Source organism: Drosophila kikkawai, chromosome 2R (genome assembly GCF_030179895.1).
Source record: "Drosophila kikkawai strain 14028-0561.14 chromosome 2R, DkikHiC1v2, whole genome shotgun sequence".
Lineage (NCBI taxonomy): Eukaryota > Metazoa > Arthropoda > Insecta > Diptera > Drosophilidae > Drosophila > Drosophila kikkawai.
In genome coordinates this window covers 10,725,428-10,744,327 of record NC_091729.1, presented here as the reverse complement: position 1 = coordinate 10,744,327, position 18,900 = coordinate 10,725,428, and the positions used below count along the sequence as shown (strand labels likewise).

At 43.0% G+C, this 18,900-nt stretch overlaps 6 protein-coding genes, 1 long non-coding RNA gene and 4 other non-coding genes across 14 annotated transcripts; 4 read left to right on the top strand and 7 right to left on the bottom strand.

The window, feature by feature from the left end:
* Positions 1–7: 7 nt before the first annotated feature.
* Ctu1 (Cytosolic thiouridylase subunit 1) lies at positions 8–1,249 on the top strand. The gene is made up of 3 exons (XM_017171756.3): positions 8–141; positions 203–360; positions 422–1,249. Exons 1-3 carry the CDS (start codon positions 94–96, stop codon positions 1,245–1,247), a joined length of 1,032 nt encoding a protein of 343 aa, XP_017027245.1. The 5' UTR covers positions 8–93; the 3' UTR covers positions 1,248–1,249.
* LOC108078131 (uncharacterized) lies at positions 1,241–3,241 on the bottom strand. The gene is made up of 8 exons (XR_005991128.2): positions 3,163–3,241; positions 2,862–2,914; positions 2,555–2,612; positions 2,313–2,370; positions 2,057–2,114; positions 1,807–1,863; positions 1,569–1,625; positions 1,241–1,323 (listed from the first exon to the last, which is right to left on the bottom strand). It is a non-coding gene; the product is annotated as an uncharacterized lncRNA (long non-coding RNA).
* LOC121503042 (small nucleolar RNA Me28S-Gm3255) lies at positions 1,690–1,773 on the bottom strand. The gene has a single exon (XR_005991227.1). It is a non-coding gene; the product is annotated as a small nucleolar RNA Me28S-Gm3255 (small nucleolar RNA).
* On the bottom strand, positions 1,929–2,014 carry LOC121503043 (small nucleolar RNA Me28S-Gm3255). The gene has a single exon (XR_005991228.1). It is a non-coding gene; the product is annotated as a small nucleolar RNA Me28S-Gm3255 (small nucleolar RNA).
* LOC121503053 (small nucleolar RNA Me28S-Am982) lies at positions 2,193–2,271 on the bottom strand. Its single transcript, XR_005991238.1, has one exon. It is a non-coding gene; the product is annotated as a small nucleolar RNA Me28S-Am982 (small nucleolar RNA).
* Positions 2,451–2,530, bottom strand: LOC121503052 (small nucleolar RNA Me28S-Am982). The gene has a single exon (XR_005991237.1). It is a non-coding gene; the product is annotated as a small nucleolar RNA Me28S-Am982 (small nucleolar RNA).
* Positions 3,242–3,875: 634 nt separating the features above from the next.
* On the top strand, positions 3,876–5,265 carry Boot (Bootlegger). The gene is made up of 3 exons (XM_017171755.3): positions 3,876–4,063; positions 4,125–5,074; positions 5,127–5,265. The coding sequence occupies exons 1-3, from the start codon at positions 4,024–4,026 to the stop codon at positions 5,193–5,195; spliced, it is 1,059 nt and encodes a 352-aa protein (XP_017027244.1). The 5' UTR covers positions 3,876–4,023; the 3' UTR covers positions 5,196–5,265.
* A 590-nt stretch (positions 5,266–5,855) lies between these two features.
* Positions 5,856–8,743, top strand: Nadk2 (NAD kinase 2, mitochondrial). Of its 4 annotated transcripts, none has more exons than XM_017171753.3 (6): positions 5,856–5,995; positions 6,666–6,912; positions 7,377–7,605; positions 7,668–7,874; positions 7,939–8,341; positions 8,405–8,743. In XM_017171753.3, the coding sequence occupies exons 1-6, from the start codon at positions 5,956–5,958 to the stop codon at positions 8,506–8,508; spliced, it is 1,230 nt and encodes a 409-aa protein (XP_017027242.1). In that variant the 5' UTR covers positions 5,856–5,955; the 3' UTR covers positions 8,509–8,743. The 4 variants fall into 4 exon arrangements, with proteins under 4 accessions (XP_017027242.1, XP_017027240.1, XP_070140532.1 ...); XM_017171751.3 differs by having other exon boundaries at positions 7,365–7,605; XM_070284431.1 differs by lacking the exon at positions 5,856–5,995 and adding an exon at positions 6,506–6,591 and having other exon boundaries at positions 7,365–7,605.
* Dbp45A (putative ATP-dependent RNA helicase Dbp45A) lies at positions 8,158–10,686 on the bottom strand. Its single transcript, XM_017171750.2, has 6 exons — positions 10,549–10,686; positions 9,941–10,482; positions 9,716–9,882; positions 9,297–9,655; positions 9,084–9,237; positions 8,158–9,023 (listed from the first exon to the last, which is right to left on the bottom strand). Exons 1-6 carry the CDS (start codon positions 10,622–10,624, stop codon positions 8,741–8,743), a joined length of 1,581 nt encoding a protein of 526 aa, XP_017027239.1. The 5' UTR covers positions 10,625–10,686; the 3' UTR covers positions 8,158–8,740.
* A 92-nt stretch (positions 10,687–10,778) lies between these two features.
* LOC108078400 (uncharacterized) lies at positions 10,779–14,000 on the top strand. Its single transcript, XM_017172256.2, has 10 exons — positions 10,779–11,078; positions 11,135–11,292; positions 11,350–11,450; positions 11,510–11,742; positions 11,801–11,952; positions 12,006–12,117; positions 12,175–12,316; positions 12,377–12,548; positions 12,606–12,906; positions 12,963–14,000. Exons 1-10 carry the CDS (start codon positions 10,839–10,841, stop codon positions 13,551–13,553), a joined length of 2,202 nt encoding a protein of 733 aa, XP_017027745.1. The 5' UTR covers positions 10,779–10,838; the 3' UTR covers positions 13,554–14,000.
* Positions 13,994–17,800, bottom strand: LOC108078401 (Concentrative nucleoside transporter 2). Its single transcript, XM_017172258.2, has 7 exons — positions 17,602–17,800; positions 16,141–16,194; positions 15,887–16,082; positions 15,623–15,830; positions 14,795–15,559; positions 14,397–14,724; positions 13,994–14,333 (listed from the first exon to the last, which is right to left on the bottom strand). The coding sequence occupies exons 2-7, from the start codon at positions 16,192–16,194 to the stop codon at positions 14,043–14,045; spliced, it is 1,842 nt and encodes a 613-aa protein (XP_017027747.1). The 5' UTR covers positions 17,602–17,800; the 3' UTR covers positions 13,994–14,042.
* Between the last annotated feature and the right edge of the window lie 1,100 nt (positions 17,801–18,900).

Sequence of the window (18,900 nt, the reverse complement as noted above, 5' to 3'; positions counted from 1 at the left end):
TGCAAAATGTGTGCGGAAAATCAGTGTTGAAAGGGGCCGAAAACAGATGGAACTGGCCACAATAAATAAATTGTGAAATAAATGTGATTTAAAATGCCCATAAACTGCAAATCCCAGTGTGGCAATCGAGCTGCCTTAAAGGTGAGTCCTTGACTATATCCCAAACTAAACATCTCCTCGTAATTGCATATGTTGTCCATAGCGTCCCAAAACTGGCGATGCGCTGTGTAAAGAGTGTTTCTTCGCCGCCTTCGAGGCGGAGATTCATCACACGATCTCCTCCAGCAACTTATTTCGGCGAGGCGAGAAGGTTGCCGTGGCTGCTAGTGGAGGCAAGGATTCCACAGTCTTGGCGCATGTGTAGGTAACCAGATTACCGTATCCCTCACCCTTTTAATCGTCTTAATCCCTTTTGTTTCAGCTTGAAATTGCTAAATGAACGCCATGACTACGGCCTGGAGTTGGTGCTGCTTTCTATAGATGAAGGCATCACTGGATATCGGGACGACAGCCTGGAGACTGTCAAGCAGAACCGTGACGACTATCAGATGCCCCTAAAGATCATCTCCTACGAGGAGTTGTACGGCTGGACGATGGACCGGATTGTGGCGCAGATCGGGCGCTCAAACAACTGCACGTTTTGTGGGGTCTTTCGGCGACAGGCACTGGATCGCGGGGCCAAGCTGCTGGGTGTGGACAGCATAGCCACCGGCCATAATGCCGACGATATCGCCGAGACTGTGCTGATGAACGTGCTTCGTGGGGACACCGCTCGCCTAAGGCGTTGCACCGACATTCGGACCGGCGGCGGAGAGGACTCCATACCCCGGGTGAAGCCACTCAAGTACAGCTACGAAAAAGAGATCGTGATGTACGCACACTACAAGAAGTTGGTGTATTTCTCGACGGAGTGCGTCTTTGCCCCCAACGCTTATCGCGGCCATGCACGAGCCTTCCTCAAGGATCTGGAAAAGGTGCGGCCCGCTGTCATAATGGACATCATTTACTCTGGCGAGCAGCTGCGGTTTAAGGACACCGTCAAAAAGCCAGTGCGCGGCATATGCACTCGGTGCAGTTTCGTCTCCTCGCAGCAGCCGTGCAAGGCGTGCGTTCTCCTCGAAGGCTTGAACCGCGGCCTGCCCAAGCTGGGCATAGGCAAGAAGTCCAAGGGCGATCGAATGATCGCCAAGCAAGACCAGGAATTGGCACTTCGAGAGCGTGCAAATTTAGTAAAAAACGATTTTTAACATTTGAAAAGTAATTTTTATTTAAAGTGTTTTGGGAATTGAAGTAAAGCTGCGGCTTGAGACTTCCAGGTCATATCTGCAAAAAACAGAACAAAGAATAATAAGTAAACTAGCCAAGAATGATTGGTAAATTCATAAAAGATGGTAAGGCTCAGTGCCAAGTTTTTAACCAGGGCCCATAACCGGCCAAGCAAGACTCCCTATCTCCAAAAGAATATTGAAGAAGCTTGTCAGCGCTTGACTTTTATATGGTGTCTGTGAATGGTTTAAGTGATCATCATCGAGTCGTAATCAAAGGAAATCAAAGAAATTAGTACTAACCTTAGAATGTCCAATCGGATAAGGCACGATATTCGGTTTCCTCTATATTTCGAACCCCTGGAAAAAATAAGAGACCACAAATTAGCTAAATCAATGTAAAATATTTCTTAAACCTCTTGAAAGCATCAGTAAATTAAATATTTAAAAAGTTTGAATCACAACGGTTCATTAGAGATGTCAGAAAATTTATAAGCATCATTGGATTTCTATGTGTATTTTAAATTATACAGTAAATTACCTTTTCTTTTAATAAGTTCATCGAAACATGTCATTCCCAGTTAAATCCTCAAGAGATCTGCAAAATAAAAAATACTCGTCAGTTTTGACCATCACAAAAATAATACTATAATTATATTGGAAAACTTCAGTAAATAATTATAACTGTTTTGAATCACAACGGTTCATTAGAGATGTCAGAAAATAGAATAATAGATCATCATCGAATGACAAAGTAATGCTATATTATTTGGTTTTATAAGAATAATTACCTTATTTGATCAATTTATGGGATTTTTTTTAATCATCTCGCGAGTTTACTTGCTTGAACTGAAATGAAAAATAATCGATTATATGTATATTTATACAGTTATTTTTTGGAAAGACAATACTTTAGAGCATTGGCAGCACAGTCAGTGAAAACTTATATAGCATCAATAAATTTTTTTCAGTCGAAAGATGGTGAAAGTTTAATTCATCACAAGTGCTGCTGCCAGATGTCTTTTAGTCTAAACTAAAAATACATACCTTTTTTTTAATATTGTTCCAAGAAGCAATACAAGTTGACATCTCCAATGTTTTATCCCTAAAAGTATAAAAGTAAAAAAGATAAAAGGCACTTCTAAGAAATGTATATTGTCTTAAAATGACAACTTAAAATGGAAAAAAAAAAATCAGTGAAAACTTATATAACATCAATACATTTTTCAGTCGAAAGATGGTGAAAGTTTCATTCATCACTTTTAGGAAAATCTTATTTGTATACAAACCTTCAGAGAAGTACATTTTCCTGAGACACGTGTTCGGGAAAGACCCTCCATTTTGTTTCTGCAAAAAGAAATGTGTACATGAGTAACTCCATAAACAAGGGGAAACACGTATTTATAGGATTTTCAAATGTCGACTTTACGAAAAAATATGCACCGCAAATTCAGGTATTTCGAATTTGGGTTATGCTTGGGCAAAGTACTTTTGTCTGCGAACAAGTAAAAAAGCACTAGCTAAAGTTGAGTTTCTTTACACCAGCGACTCGTGTTCGCCCGTAGGAATTAATATTAATTAATATATTTAACTTACTATTTCACATATTGCCGGTACATAGACACAGCACACCGAGACGTCTGCATCACCTGAAACATAACCAAAAGCATCTTTTAGCACTGGTTTTACTTTTTAACAATTTGTCGAAGGTGCAGGGCATCCTGACAGAACCACGTGATAGCAAACGAGCCGCAATCGGTAAAGAAGATTGCCCTGCACACCACAACTTAATCTTGCAACATTGAGTTCTGCAAACAAGCCAATCGAACTCTATTCGCAGTTATAATCGCTGCAATCTCCGGCTATTCTTAAGTGATTCTATACAGTATATACTTACATTTTCAGTTCTGTCTAATTTTGGGAACGAACTCGCTCCACGTTTTTCGAAAAAGTGACAGAAGTGAAGTTGGCTGCAAAAGAGATGAGAAATGTAAAGAATATCGATGTATCGAACTATCTATTTTTCTTCCATACCGATATATCGAAACAAAAATACTTGGACCTGCACAAAAGAATACCGTTTATGGTTTTTTCAATTTTATATTTCGATATTTAAATATGAGCTTTTTGGTGTTCTTTGAAAATATGACATTTATTATTTTAAACAAAATTAATTTTTTTACTGGTTCAGTCCTTAGAATTCACAAAACCGAATTCCGGAATTTATAATTAATATTAATATTTTTAATATTTTAAAATATCAAAAACATTGGCAATTCAGCATTTTAGTTTATTTTTCTTGACGACTGAATGACTGAAAATATCGACAACTAAAATTTTTTTATGCGATATTATCAATCATTTAGGGGACTCCGAGGTTGAAAATATCGGCTAAGTATAGCGATACATCTCGATACTATTAGTAATTCAGACGTTAAGGGAATGTCCAGGCTGTATTTATTAATTTTTGTCAAAGTACTGTAAATCTTCAAAATAATTAATAATATAAATAAATATTTTAAGTTTGTTTTTATAGTTGCTAATTTACATCTGCTTGAATTATGCAGGAATTGTAATGTCTTTGAGGCCGCTTGATCCCGCTAAAAAAGCTAACGCCGCCCACGATGTATCGATAATATTCGCCGACCCAGCACTAATCAGCGCGACAATTCTAACTGTTCTTTTTTCATGTGGAGAGAGTTTTAATTCGGAGATTCTGGTTTAATTGATTAAAAAGGCATAAAACTTGGATACAACGATGACATCCTTTAACGCCGTCGGGGCAATTTTGCCACTGGGTGGGTTTGCAGGTTCTTATACAAGCAAAAGCCCGTCTAAATGTGTTTTCCGACCCTACAGATGAATACTGGAAAAACTGTGTTCATCCGAAACCGCTTATACCGCCGAGTTACCCTGGAGCGAGATTCCACACACATAGTAATCAGGCAGGCCCCACCCAAGAGGGTCAGACCAGGCAGGCAGAGCAACGGCAGGTTGGCCACCGCCAGCCTGGTAACGTGCGCTCCTACAAGGACGAAGATGGCGATAGCGACGATGACGAGGAGCGTGTTGGAACAAGCGCGTCATTGGAGAACTCACTGAACTGCAGCGCCGACAGCGATTTTAAATCGAACGTGAGTCAAATGAACTACGAGATGGATGACTTTAATAAGACCTACTGCGACGAGTCAACGTCGTGGCAGAGCGAGAGTTCCAACTCCGTCCAGGGCCGCCGTCCCAACGCCAACACTGCGCGCCCCAATGTTGGCCAAAAGAGCAACGTCAAGTCCCGACTCAATTTCAAAAACCGCTGGAACAAGCGAAATGGAAACCAGAAGCCCCGCAAGAACAATGGAAACACCATTCATCACCTGGGTGCTAACCAAAACCAGCAACAACAGCAGGCACGCTTCATGATGCAGGAACATATGCGCTATGCATATAACTCCTTCAGGGACAATACTGTGGATCAGCCACCCAACGTACTAATGAATCATACGAATAATTTGCAGACTATTCCACAGAATCCCCCGGATATGTTCTACTCAAGCACCGTCACCTCGATGATAGACTCGGTCGCCAATCTGGCCGTTAGCCGCGTCCCTAATCAATCGTACGTGAGCTTCGAAACTCCAGGGCCATCGTTGAACGCTGGCAATGGTGCTCAAGCTCAGCTTAACACTCAGCCAAATCCGGGCCACCAAGTGGAATTAAACAATTACACCGTCCAGCAGGTGGCGCGCCATGTGAGTTTGATGATGACGACAGTGAGCAATATCGACACTCAAGAAACTCCCGAGTATTTTAAGGTAAGATGACCCCATCTGTTTTTAGCTAATTCCTAATACTTATCCATTCCAGAGTAAGAAATCGGGAAATGCAGCCGGAGGGCAGTCCCATATATACGACCAACCGGAGGGCTTTAACTAGACAGCCAAATACTTCAAGTTTTAAGTTAGTTTAAGATACGCGTTTAAATTCTGTTTAGTTTTGGCGGTAAGCACCACTTGTGTGTGTGAATTGCGCGTCGACGCCGCGAGGCAAGAAGAAGAATGTGTCGAGGGCTGTGAATGGCACCGATTGAATTTAGTTGTCGACGGAGACGGAGGGAGCTTCTTATCCATACAATACATATTTCGGCTGATAAGACAGGCTGTGCCGCTTATCAGCAATGCACAACAAAAAGTACGCACGGACGGGCGAGATGTGAGAAGCGAAAGCGGACGAAAATAGAAACAAACGGCGATAATTTTACAGCGAAGGCGAATTTTCATACATAAGCGAGGTGCCGATGGAGGAACACCGAAGAGGAATATAGAGTAGTATTCAATCAGTTAATCTGCGAAGCAGTCGGAGCGTGGACGCGAAAAAATGCTGGACGGGAACGAACGACTAGCGGGATATAGTGAGCAGTGACCGTAACTCCGGATCGTTCTAAACGTTAACCTCAACTTATTAGACATATGTACGCATATGTATGTGCCTTGTCGAATGTAGGACAACGCCTAACTGAGGGCAATCTAATTTGTTAATTTTTAATTGGTTTAAAGGCCAAATATCGCAGCAGAGAATAATCTCATTTAGTTACCTGTAGAGCTTAGTAAATCCACCGACTCGGAATAATAATATATGAAATAAAAGATTAAGTTCCATAAATGTGCGTTGTTCGTCTGTGCCATTAGTGCCCAGTATGTTGAAGTCGAAGAAGTTGCTGCAGCAATTTGCCAAAGGTAAGGGATAAGGATCGTCGGAGGGAAGGCGCAATTTCAGCGATATGTACACTCATTACACACATCACCTGCCACCTATCTGTGTTTTCGTTGCCGCTTTTGTTATCAGCATTCGGCATGTGCGGGAATAAACATAATACTATATCACCATCTCGTAGGCTCGCCTTGACAGGCCTTAATCGTCGTCGCTGACGACCAAGCCGTAGATAATCAGTAAATACTTTATTCGCCAAATTCTTTGTCGTGATGAACTTTCTCAGGATACAGTGCTGGGACTGAATATGTTTTTGTCCATATATGATTGGACCTTGAACTGTGATGGTGCATATTGTTCCGGTTTTATTCCCTGAAAGTTCACAAATGAAAAGTTGTGATGATATTGCTATTTAAATATCAATTGAAGATGTAGAGGCTGTTTCTACCCTTCTTTTGAAATACTGTAATAGCTACTAACTATCTGTATATCCCAGATAAAATGGAATTTTCCATTAAAATGACAGAAGTCATCAGCCGTTCCGGGTGATTCCAATCGATTTTGATTGTTTTTTTGTTGGCGTAATAATAGTTATGGGCTCCAGAAGGTTTCTATCAAAGGGGTTGAGTAAATTGCCTGCCACCGGGGCATCACAAGGATCGGACTAACTAAATCCCTGCGTTTCTGCCTTTTCAGAGTATGCCAACTTTACGCCTACCAACTTTAAGCTGAAACGAGCCCTGGTGGTCACCAAGTTATCGCGCTATGAGTTCGAACAGCAGCGAAATCCACAGCTCTCGCGGGAGCAACTGGAGAAGAAGCTGCGGGACCGTGGTACCGACGTCGAGATGATTCTGTACCTTCACAATCTGCACAAGGACTTTGAGAAGCGGGTCGTGCAGAGCTTTCAGGACGTGGGTTGTGAGGTGAAGATGGCCAGCAGGTGCGTACACACCCATATTCATTGCGTACACCTCAACAGTGATGGGAAGGGTATAGGGTATGGTATCGTTAGGGTTATTTGAGATCAATTTCGGTTAATCCACGGAAATCGAGATGGCTATCACAGATACTTTGTCAGAAGTCAAGTGCAGCAGGCTTCATTTTTTGGCTCTTAGCAACAGAATTTATGATTTATATTTAAAAAATCTTCATTATAGAAATAATATAAGTATAATACATATTTATTTGCAAGACTGACTTGATCTTAAGGTCCTCCCATCACTGATCTTCCCATATTTTGTGTTGTATGCTAGTCCTAGCGCCCCGTCACATTCACATACTATACTTTATATGTATCTCCGATCTGTGACTACTATCCGCTACAATTGATCTTCACCACTCCTCACACTCTTGCGTATCTCCGCCGTTGTGTTGACTTTACTAAACGAGCAGACTTGAATTTAGAAGCTCGTTGAGCAAGGATGTCATGAGATGGGCGGACGTCATCGTGCCGGTGGGCGGCGATGGCACGTTCCTTCTATCCGCCGGCCGTGCTAGTCCGCTTTTCGCGCTAAGCCAGCAGAAGACACCGATTGTGGGCTTCAATTCGGATCCGCTGCACTCGGAGGGGCGGCTCATGCTCCCCAAACACTATTCGGACAATCCAGCCGATGCCGTGGCACGCATTAAAAGTGTAAGTTCCTGGTTCTTGAAGGTAATTAAAATATTTATAGAACATATTGGAATCCCCAACAGGGCGACTTCAAGTGGATGCATCGCTCGAGGGTTCGCACCACGTTTCTGGGAAACAACGGTGAGATCCCCGAATCAACAGACCTCTTTCGGCATATTGAGGTTAAAATGGAGCAGGTGACTACCAAGCCTGAACTGCTGGACCAGAACATGGCCCGCAAGTATAAGGCCAGAATGAAACGTGTTCTTCCCTACTTGGCTCTCAATGAGGTATTTCTTACGATATCCCAGAAGGAAGCAAAAGGTTTTTTAATTTCAACCGTGTTGTTCATAGGTCTTCATTGGGGAACACCTCTCAGCCCGAGTTTCCCACCTGCAACTGGTGCTGGACCACCAGGATGTGGTGAACAAGACAAAGTGTTCAGGGCTCTGTGTCAGCACCGGCACGGGCTCAACGTCCTGGCACACAAGCATCAATCGCATTACCAGCCGATGTGTGGAGGATCTTTTGAAATCACTGCCAAACAGTAGTTTGCCGGATTTGTCGACACTGCTGGCGAGCTCGGAGGAGATTGCCCAGCAGTATAACCGCAACCTGCTCTTCGCACCCGACGATCCGCGGCTCTGTTACTCGGTCCGGGAGCAAATTTGCGTGGGAGTTTGGCCCATGCCGAAGACCTTCAAGGAGCGCGACTTTGGCCAGAGTGTGTTCGTCAAGTCGCATTGCCTCGATGCCAGTGAGTTTCACAGAGAGAAAAGTCTTCCCTTACAAGAATTAATATATAATTTCACTTTTCCAGACCTGGTTATAGATGGCAGCATTATGTATCCCTTCAACGACGGCGCAAAGGCCCTGCTGGAGGTCCATCCCGAGGATGCCCTGCTGACCATCGCCCTAGACTAACGACCGATGTGTACAGTGATGCGTCCCAAGTGCCTTGTTTTCTAGCCCTAGCTAGCATGTCTGAATTTTTGAAATTATTTTAGTATGCATTTTGCAATTACTTAAGCGGCAGGTGTGACACTGCATTAAAAAGTTGATCGGTTTAACAGCAAATTTTATGCCGTGTCATAGGCGCATAATGCGGTGTAAGCTCAAAAGTTGTTTTGCTATAACATAAACGTATATTTAACAATCACTTTTTCATCTTTCCCTGAACTTTTGTTCTCTGTTTTGTCTTGACCTTTTGGGCACTGGGTTTGCCTTTGTTGAGCCGCTTCAGTGGCTTCTTTTCGGTCTCAGCTCTCGGCGTTTGACTTCGTCCTTTGCTCTTCTTCTCAAAGCGAGCACTGTCCACAGACTTGAATCGCTCATCCTGAAGTAGTGCCTTTCCCTCTTCGCTAGCTGCGGCCTCGGCCTGCTGCTGCTTCCGTTTCCGTCGTATTTCCTTTAGCTTATCCTTTTGCTTTTTACGATAGCTGCATTAATATACAGAAAGTTAAGGGGGTCCAATGAACATAGTTCTTTGAGGAGCTTACAGCGCTTCCATTTCATCCGGATCCTTGCCCTCCATTATCCAAGTCTTGCGCCTGTAGTTCTGAGCACGCTCATCGAAGTCATTGTTGTCCAACTGCATCTCTGACTCGCGGCGTGTCACATTCACTTGCATGAAAATTCGCTCCACCATGCGTTCTAAAAGGATAAGGCGCTCTAGCAAAAAACGTTGAGTCAACTTAAGTTTGAAAGCTCACGGTCAATAGGATGCTCGGTGAGCTTTGTGTTGATCTCCTCCTCGATGGCGCCCAGCAGCTCAAGGTCTCGCGGAAAGCGGAATATGGAAATGGACATGCCCTTGCGTCCGGCCCTTGCTGTGCGGCCCACGCGATGGATGTACTCCTTGGGTGTGCGTGGCAGCATGTGATTGATGACCAACTGGACACTGGGTATGTCCAGACCTCGGGCAGCCACATCTGTGGCTATCAGTGTGCGAATATGGTTCGATTTGAAGCGACTGAGGGCAGCCACACGCTCCTTTTGCCGCATAAAGCCGTGTAGGCACACATTGTCAATATCCATGCTCTTTAGTGTCATCGACAGGAGCTGGCAGTATCTGAAAGTATTTATGAAGTATTTACCACGGAATATCTTCTTTCCACTGATGGTCACCTACTTTTTTGTGTTGGTGAAGATCATCACATTGGCATTTTCGTTCTCCTCGCGGTATTTTCTCAGCGATTCAATCAGCACCATGTCCCGATCATAGTCGGCACACAGCAGATAGCGCTGATCCAGTGTGTCCACCGTGGCCACATCGGAGTCCTGCGACCACTCCATACACTGCACATAGAAAAGGTCTGTCAACGGAAGTCCAAAACATCCTTAAAAACTAACTTACATCTTTGGCGATGGGAAATATGCTGGACTCCTTCATAAAGTCCTTCATGGTGGCGGAGAAGAACAAGTTTTGCCTGGTCTTGGGCAGACACCGTTCGATGATGGCCAGGCTCTCATCGAAGTCACCATTTAGCATGCGATCGGCCTCATCAACCACCAAGTACTTAAGATTGTCGAAGGAGAAGGTGTCGCAGCCGGTGAGGTGGTCTGCCAGACGACCCGGCATGGCCACAACTATGTGCGGTCGCTGCATAAGCTTCTGGCTCTCGATCATCTGGTCGGTGCCACCGGAAACCACGCATACGCGCACTCCCATAGCCTGTCCGGCCACCAGGAACTGCTCGGATATCTGGTAGGCCAGCTCGTGTGTGGGCGTCAGCACCAATGCAAAGTGGCTCACGGGTTCTTCGCTTAGGCGCTCTAGAATGGGCAGTGCAAAGGCAAAGGTCTTTCCCGAACCGGTCTTGGCTGCTCCGATGCAATCCTGGCCCGACAAGATTGCCGGAATACAGTTTTGTTGGATGGCAGTGGCTCCTTTCAGGCCTAAAGTTGAGTAAAATATAATTAGACTTTTGCTAAAGAAGCTGGACCAGTGATGACTTGCATTACCTAGCTTGGTGAGCTGCTTTACTAGCCAAGGTCGCAGGCCCAGTGCCTGGAAGGGATTTACTTCCTTTCGCTGCATTTTTTAAAATACAACGAAATTCAACGAATGAAAACAACGTGCACGTGTTGGCAGCTGTTTACTTTTCACAGCTGTTTTTTCTTATCGAATATTGAAGAAATATCGATATCGTTCTGGAATATTGATATCGGTACCCGAGTTGGCAGCACTTAATCGAGCTGGCGCAATATTTTTATAAACACACAAAACTATAGATTCTGTAAAGTCCTTTAAAATGTCGGTAGATGCTCTAATTGTGTCCTTCAGCGAGCTGCAGGCTATAGACCAAGAAGATATCATCATGTTGGTGGACGTGCAAACCGCCATCAGGATCTGCAATGAATCTCTGACAAACGATTCTGCGAGTCTAGAGGATGTTTTGCTTTTATGGCTAAGTAAGTTGTTAAGATCATATGTGGATGAGGCGGTGTGCTGCGTCAATGCGATCAAGGAAATGTGGTCCTGGCTGGAAAGGGTTAGTATTGAATAATTACTTTCACTAAACTCGTTTAATTTACCTAATGTCTTCAGGTTACAGTTGATCCGAAATACAATGGTCTTGCCATTGTGACCGAGGCTCTTAACTTTGTCACAGTCTATAAGGATCATTTACTGAGGGGCGGCGAACGTTTAGTGCATAGCTCGGCCTTTTTCTTCTTAACCATGATCAAAAGTTTTCCTAGCGATCGGTGAGCTACATAAACCCTTAAATCCAAATCTTAGGTTAATATTTTATTCATCTGTAGAAGTACCTTAAAGATCTGCATCGATCTACATTTGGTTGTGCTCTCCCTTCTAAGAGATAACACAGCTGAAGCCAAAACTGTAAACACTCGTATTACTCCCGGTAAGTTCCTTTACTAAAGTGCAGTTTTCTAGCACTCGTTAACCTCTGACGTTTTTCAGTGATAAAAAAACTGACTGCCATTGCCGAATATTTTGGACAAAGGATTACCCATGTGCAGGTATCAATAAGGACCAGCGAGACAGTGACCTTTATGTGCGTGCATTACTTGGAGTTAATAAAACAGCAGCCAAGGAAGGAGTCGGAGCCGGAGCCTATGCCCGAGTGGCTAAAGGACACACTGGTGCACCTTTGTGACACAGTTTGCAGCCACTTGGAGACCGTTCACAACAAAGTTTGTTTTAGCAAAAGCTAATTACTCATTTCAGCTGATATAAAGTTGTGATTTTCAGGAAACCCTTGCTATCCCGTTGGAGAAGATAGAAGATTACTTAAAGGTTACACGAACTTACCTGCAAATGATACAAGAGATTTTCAGAGTTGGTGTCACGACGCATTTTTCTGAAGCCGTTGGTTCTTGCCTCCTGGAACTATTCAGTGAACCGTAAGCGGGTGCCACTAAATAATTATATACCTATCCCTAAATTCCCTTTTCAGAGCACACAGCCATGATTTGGGGAAAGATATTCCTGCACTCTTATCAACTTACGTAAAACCGTATACCATGCAACTTTTTGAGCTTGTTTATTTCTTGCCCGACTTTCAAGAGGTAAAGGAAACGCACATGTGTGTGTTATATTTCTATACAAATATATATATTCTTCAGGATTTTATCAATAATCTGGTTGCGGGTGAGGATTCCTTCAACCTTTGTCTGAGCTTTGTCACTGTGGTATGCACGGACAATACGGCAGTCTCGCCAAATACTTGCCAAACACTGCAAAGAATATTCGAGTACCTGTTTAGGGGTGAGATTTCTTTAAGACGCTCAATTATAAACTTCGGTAAACCGTTAACTAATCTTACAGATGCCTCTAATTTTGTGCATGCGGAGAATTACGATAGAGTAATTGAAGCTTTTGGTAGTCTCTTGTACTTGCTGGATAATGATATTCTTTTTAACTATTTCTGTGCTGGGCTATTTCAAAAGGATTTAGTCTCATCTCAAGCGTGCGCCGATGTCCTCATGCTGTGCTTCCGGTTAGTAATTGCGTTCTCACATCTGTTTATTTATGCCAACTAAACGTTCACTTGCAGCTTGAAAGAAGTAAACAACGGATGGGACAGCAAGGCCATAGAGCACGCTGCTCGTTTCTGGAATGAGTGCAGCAATTCCTATGCCTTGTTCTCCCACAATCCCAGCCAATGGCACGTGCAGAGATTTCTTAAATATTTTCACATTATGAGTCGTCAGAAACTGCCCAGCCTGAGCATCCGAAACTATCGATATTTGTCGGCGGTGACTGGCTCCAGGGATCCAATAGGACGCCACCTGCTGAAGCACCTGGAGGATATTTCATATGATGTTCCAACAGAAATAGCCAATTATTACGAAATCGTTAGTATCCGCTCCACTCTATCCGAACTCTTATTTAACCCTCGCTTTGCCCACAGATAGCAGTTCTGGAAATTCTGGCGCAACTAGGTCAGACCAACTGTGGCTCGTGGCTCAAGCGGACATCTGAAATGGCCAAGCAGCTGATGGCCATTGATAAGGGCTCAACCTTTATCAGTTCGTACTTCAGACTTGTGTTAGCTTCGGATCAAGCCACTCAGTTGCTGGTCTTGCGGGGCCTCGCTCCAGTCATTGGCTGCACCAACTGGCAGCGACAGAAGTTCCTCGCCGCTTGCCAGTCCAGCACAGATGCCCAACTAAGAGCATTCAGTGCACGTCACACCATCAGTGGCGATGTGCAGCCCCTGTTGGAAGCCTTGGTGGGAAAACGTGAAGACCTACCCTCCGCTGTAGATGCTACCTGCCAGGAACTTGGCAAATCAAGCTATTCCCGCCAGGTCGAACATAAGTGTCAACCGGAAGCCAGCCTAAAGCGTAAAAGAACGGAAGAAAATACGCCCAGAAAACTTCTGCAGGCCCTGTACGAAGGCTCCCTAGAATTAAAACAATGCAGCAGGGACAGCTTCGATGCCGCCGACAAAGAGCTACATAGAAAAATTATTGCCAATCTGAGCAGTATATTACCTTGAATTAAGCCTATATATACCCTTTGAAATCGTATGTAGATTCCAGAATTTTCATAAGTCCGTAGCCTCGTCAAAACGAACGAATTTGTATTTCTCCTCCGTCTCGGGAGAAAAGCATTCGGCGGAGTTCCTATTTGATAATTATCCACCTATCACATCGTATTCGAAACTCAAATATACCGAAACGCTTACCATAGAGGATGTACACAACAGTGGCCCCTGCAAAGTACGCAGTGAAAAGGATATGAAACAGCTCGTAAAGAGCAATATGAATCTTCGTTTTTGATGGTGATCTTCTATAGAGCCTTTTCCTTTTTTTACGTCTACAGCGTTCTAGATCTGTACGCACACTTACGCTCTTTGTGTGAGCGAGAGAGATCGAATTTCCTCATTAGTGTTAAGAATCTTATAATACAAAGCCTGTAAATAAACCAACCCCGTCATTTGATATTTAATAAATAATATGTTTATTATTTTCCTAAGTTGGCTCTGTTATCTCGCTTTTAAGCTGCCTGCCAGCAAAAGGGTGCCATTCCGCCGACCCAACTTCTCAAAGATCCTGGCGTAGGTGGCCTGCTCTTCATCTTCCTGCAGGAGGATGCCTGCAAAGCTGGCCGACACGAAGCAAACGATGCTGCCAACGACAAAGGCTCTGAAGGCCACTTGGGTGATGGTGGCACGACGATGGGGAGCCATGGCACTGAGGGATCCAATGAGGATGCCCAAGGAACTGGGATTGGCGAAGCCGCAGATGGCAAATGTGGCAATTCCGGCACTGCGAGCCTGTAATTTAAGATACATTTAAAATACATATCGCACACTCCCCCCAGTCTCTAGATAACTTACAGTGATTTGACCGTCCAGGATATACTGGCCCAGACGCTCGTAGGCCACAAACTCATTGATTATGGTCTTGGTGGCCACCACCTTGGCAATGATATTACAGTCGTCTTTGGGTACTCCCATCGCCCAGACGAGCGGTATGAAGAGCTTGGAGAATATCCATTCGAAGTCGATTTCCTCCAGACCCACCAGATACCCAAACCAGCTAACCACACCATTGAGGAAAGCGATGAAGGCCACAAAGGCCACTATGTTGGCAATGATTCCCAAGACAATGGGCACGGCATTGCTGGCTCCACTAGATGCGGCATCCAACAGGGACGAATCCTGCCTGCAAGAAGGAATTTTCAAAAAACAATGTAAGTATACTAATGACACTTGAGGCTCCGTATGGCACTTACGACTTCTCCAACTCTATAGACTTCGACGTGGTTTGACTCTCTTCCGTCTCCGGCATGTACAGCTTGGAGATGGCCAGCGTGGCGGGGGCTGCCATCACCGAGGAGGTGATCAAATGGGCGGCCGAGGCACCGAATGAGAGGTAAGCCGCCAGCACGGTACCCGATACCGTGGCAAAGCCAGACACCATAATGCTGTGGATCTCGCTCTTGGTCAGCTTGTTGATATACGGCCGGATGAGCAGCGGACTCTCGGACATGCCCAGGAATATGTTGGCCGCCGCCGTCACGCTCTCGCAGACGGTAGTGCCCAGGATCTGTTGCAGGATCCAGCCCAGCTTGATCACGACCCATTGCATCGCACCCATGTAGTACAATATGGAGATGAAGAAGCTGAAGAAGAAGATCACTGGCAAGATGGCGAAGGCGAACACCTCCTCGCCCACCAGATATTCGCCAAATACGAAGAGAGCTCCGTCGGTGGCGTATCCAAGGAATGTGGCCACTTTGTTCCCTAAACACTCGAAGATCTTGCGGCCCACCTCCCAGCGAATGCAGAAGATGCCGAGCAGGAACTGGCACGTAATCCCGGTAATCACGATGCGCCACTGGATGGCATTGCGTTTCGTAGAGAAGATGTAGCCACACAGGATAAAGAAGCAGGGCGCCACCAGGGATATCAGCTTTTGCGGCTCGTTGCGGGTCTCGAAGTAAACGAAAATGGCCAAAAGGGCCAGGAGTATGGCAATGCTGACCAGTGACATAACCCTGCAAAAGAAGAACGACAGGTAATTATAACAGCAAAATTTAATTAATTAAAACCTAGCCTACCTGGTCCGGCTAAAAGCGTGCCACTTCTTGCTCATGGGCTTCAGGAAATTCTGGTGTAGCTTAAGCCCCACCATGGGCTTGAATACGTAGTAGTAAAACAGGCCCAAGTAAATGAAGCCCAGCAGGAGTAAGAGCATTCCATATCCGGAGCAGAAATTAATGCCGCACAACGGATTTGTGGATCCTGACCATCCACATTCGTAATTTGCTTTGAAAGGGATCATTTAATATACATTCTAGTTTATAATATAAGAATTTACTTACTGATGTCATGATAGTGGTAGGTGGCATAAGAAAAGTAGCCCACAACAACCAGGTGAATGAGTACATAAATCGAGATCCTCAAAATACGCGCCACTTTCGGATTGTTTTCCAAATAACTCTTCTCTTCGACCGGATTTTTGGCATTATCCAAAGGCAGTTCCTTGAACTGATCAGAGTCCAGAATCTCTAGCTCTCTCTGAAGAAATTGATTTAATTTTAATGATAGTCATTTCATAGGGTTAAGGAAAACTTACGTGTTCCATTTCATAGCCATTGTTTAAGATCCCCTTGGAACCGTCGTCTGTCATCTAAAATACAAAATTACGTATCTTTAAAAACCCTTGTCAATGAAAATTGTTTTGTGAGTCTTTCTCCCCTTCACTTTAAGTCGAGTAAAAGTATATCTAATGCGAACTTGTCAGTTTATCGTTTCGAAAAACTTTAGTGTTTTATTAAATGTATATTAAGAGGTAATTTTAAACGGAACTTTAAATAAAGCGTGTTAGATTAACTAAAACCATTAAGATAGGTTTAGGCAGAGTTTGCCCAATGTCCGGTTAAGAGTTGATTGCACTTGAAATTAAATAAAGGCCTATTTAATGATAAGTATACAGTTTATCGTTTCGAAAAAGTTGTACTTCCCCAATTTGTAAATTACAATATCTTTTATTAAATGTAAAGTGAGAGTAAACCTTAAAGTAAATAATAAGAAGCTTGCCTTTGTTAGATTATTTGAAACCTTAATGGTACGTTTTCTTAGACCAAGTAACTACAGTAAATTTACGTTCCGAAAAACTTGGACTACCCGATGTATCTATAACAACACTTGCAACGCTTATAAATTAGAAGTTATAAGAAATGTTAGAAAAGAGTTAGCCTCAACCGGAACATTGAGAAAATCGACTTCTCATGGATTTACTCAGTTTTTAATAACCACATTTCCGCTTTTTCTCAGTGTTGGTCTACCAAAGGAACCGTAATCTTAGCCTAATCTGTATCAAATGATTTCAACCATCGAGTGGGCTGATATGACAAGTGTCTAACGGCCTAAGATAAGTCACTTTTTGGCCAACTAAATCAAGACCCGACAACTTGGACGACTTGTGCCCACTTGAAAACAGCGATAAACCCACGGTAAACCCCGTCTTGTAAACTCGTGGATCGGCACTTGGCTATTGCACTTGGCATTCGTACTCGGCAATGTCAATGACATTTCCGTTGATCAACACGTGGAAAGTTGACACTCACGGGTTTCCGGCAATTAAAACGAATGCTAAAGGGTGCTGGGAAAATTGGCTGTAAACAACGTAACGCCCTAAGTGGTATAAATAAGCCAGTTGAAGTGGTTTTGGTGATATATTTGGGCTGTAAATCCCATTCAGGCTAGTAAACTTCCCCGTTGGGAGGTCTTTTACGGGTAATCGAGTGTTGATAGCACTATCTGAATGGCATTTGGCCAGAACTCGTGAACGTTAATCGACTATAAATTAAAATCGCTTGGTTTTTGGAAAAACCAGGGTTATATATGTATGTACGCATATAATATCCCGCCATAAAAACACTATATTTAGTAGTCACCCAGACTCTTTTATTCACTTTGAAGTAGAGTAAAAAGTACGCTTCATTCACTTGTGCAAATATCACTATAAATCATTTTCTCGTATGTAGAGTCAGAGTTATACTGCCTTGATTTCGTGTTTTGCCTGTTAATTCACCTTTATTATAATTATTTGTTTTCGCTTCGAACTTAATGAGTGTTTTATTGGGTTTGTTGTGTGTGCCACAAAACGGGTTTTTTCAAAGCCGTCGTCACTCTCGCTGCGTAATCCGAATACTAAGTAGCTATTAGTGCATCTGCTTAGCGGTGTGTAAATCTGGCTAACTGCGGACGGCTGCCATCGTTTCTGATTGAGAGTCGCGGTAAGACTAAATTCGCCCAACTCCAACGGGCCGTTTTATAAAAAACGAACCCCAATACCCTGTTCATGATAAGGGGCATATCAGGAACGTACACTTGCTTACCTAATTTCAACTTTTTCATTCACTAACTTTACGTTTAAGAATTTTAATTGTTACCTTGTCTAGGCAGCACATAAATACATTTTATTTATAGGCATTTTTTTCATTGTTACGTTAGCTTTTGCAAAAGCATGAGTATACAGAGTAGAGTGTGTTTTTGCTCTGGAAAAATGTTTACGAGCTCTAATTTTTCTTGAGATTTTAGGGGAATGAAATGGAATGACATACTGCAGTTTTCGGATATATTTCCGAAAAGAAGAATTTTCTCAATTTTTTTGACTGAATATTTTTATATTTTAAGCTGAGTGATGGTTACTAATATTTCTTCAATGAGTACTTTCAAGTCACAACTTCATTTTGTTACAATAAAGAGCGAATTTTTATAGAAGTCGCTAATTGAAATGAACCACACAGGGAAATAATCATTAAACCAATATTAAAAATTAACAATTCAATTTAAAGCGAAAAAGATAGAAGCGTTACAATTGAGTTGTCTGTCCTTTCCAGCCAGGAAATGCTCTGCATGGCTCCTTTCTCTGCTTACTCTGGTATAGTAAACTTTTGCCTGGGCACCCCTACTCCAGAGCAATGCCTACCCTTACGTATATTAAACTCAAATTCAGAACCACAATATTAATTACTATTATTTATTTATTATATTTTTAATATGTATTTTTATAATTTAATGATCACACACAGGTGGATGTTTTCTTTCTCAGAAGATAAATGCAGCCGGTGGTTTGTACATTCTGTTTTATTTTTCGCTATGAAAGCAGTAAACAACAAACTTTCCTAGTGATAAAATTTAAAAATATTTTCGCATAATATTTTAAATTTTGATTGAAACGATGGAATTAAAATTCTTTTAAATTGTGTCTAAAATTTAATACATTTTTAGCAGATTTACAAAAATGATTACTAGTATTAACTAACCAAATTTTGTTCACAGTGTACCTCTGAAATTCGCCTGAATACAGCTGCAAAGGCAATTTGAA

What these genes read in the sequence shown, in the direction of transcription:
- Ctu1 (XM_017171756.3), top strand. Translation starts at nt 94, where the DNA reads ATGCCCATAAACTGCAAATCCCAGTGTGGCAATCGAGCTGCCTTAAAG. An exon ending in GCAATCGAGCTGCCTTAAAG is followed by an intron (nt 142 to 202) that starts GTGAGTCCTTGA and finishes TGTTGTCCATAG; the next exon opens with CGTCCCAAAACTGGCGATGC. An exon ending in TCCACAGTCTTGGCGCATGT is followed by an intron (nt 361 to 421) that starts GTAGGTAACCAG and finishes CTTTTGTTTCAG; the next exon opens with CTTGAAATTGCTAAATGAAC.
- Boot (XM_017171755.3), top strand. Translation starts at nt 4,024, where the DNA reads ATGACATCCTTTAACGCCGTCGGGGCAATTTTGCCACTGG. An exon ending in CGGGGCAATTTTGCCACTGG is followed by an intron (nt 4,064 to 4,124) that starts GTGGGTTTGCAG and finishes CCGACCCTACAG; the next exon opens with ATGAATACTGGAAAAACTGT. An exon ending in AAACTCCCGAGTATTTTAAG is followed by an intron (nt 5,075 to 5,126) that starts GTAAGATGACCC and finishes TATCCATTCCAG; the next exon opens with AGTAAGAAATCGGGAAATGC.
- Nadk2 (XM_017171751.3), top strand. Translation starts at nt 5,956, where the DNA reads ATGTTGAAGTCGAAGAAGTTGCTGCAGCAATTTGCCAAAG. An exon ending in CCGTGGCACGCATTAAAAGT is followed by an intron (nt 7,606 to 7,667) that starts GTAAGTTCCTGG and finishes AATCCCCAACAG; the next exon opens with GGCGACTTCAAGTGGATGCA. An exon ending in GTCGCATTGCCTCGATGCCA is followed by an intron (nt 8,342 to 8,404) that starts GTGAGTTTCACA and finishes TCACTTTTCCAG; the next exon opens with ACCTGGTTATAGATGGCAGC.
- Dbp45A (XM_017171750.2), bottom strand. Translation starts at nt 10,624, where the DNA reads ATGCAGCGAAAGGAAGTAAATCCCTTCCAGGCACTGGGCCTGCGACCT. An exon ending in AAAGCAGCTCACCAAGCTAG is followed by an intron (nt 10,483 to 10,548) that starts GTAATGCAAGTC and finishes ACTCAACTTTAG; the next exon opens with GCCTGAAAGGAGCCACTGCC. An exon ending in ATCTTCACCAACACAAAAAA is followed by an intron (nt 9,656 to 9,715) that starts GTAGGTGACCAT and finishes AAATACTTTCAG; the next exon opens with ATACTGCCAGCTCCTGTCGA.
- LOC108078400 (XM_017172256.2), top strand. Translation starts at nt 10,839, where the DNA reads ATGTCGGTAGATGCTCTAATTGTGTCCTTCAGCGAGCTGCAGGCTATA. An exon ending in AAAAGTTTTCCTAGCGATCG is followed by an intron (nt 11,293 to 11,349) that starts GTGAGCTACATA and finishes ATTCATCTGTAG; the next exon opens with AAGTACCTTAAAGATCTGCA. An exon ending in TAGCCAATTATTACGAAATC is followed by an intron (nt 12,907 to 12,962) that starts GTTAGTATCCGC and finishes CTTTGCCCACAG; the next exon opens with ATAGCAGTTCTGGAAATTCT.
- LOC108078401 (XM_017172258.2), bottom strand. Translation starts at nt 16,194, where the DNA reads ATGACAGACGACGGTTCCAAGGGGATCTTAAACAATGGCTATGAAATG. An exon ending in CTACCACTATCATGACATCA is followed by an intron (nt 15,831 to 15,886) that starts GTAAGTAAATTC and finishes TCCCTTTCAAAG; the next exon opens with CAAATTACGAATGTGGATGG. An exon ending in TCTATAGAGTTGGAGAAGTC is followed by an intron (nt 14,725 to 14,794) that starts GTAAGTGCCATA and finishes TCCTTCTTGCAG; the next exon opens with GCAGGATTCGTCCCTGTTGG.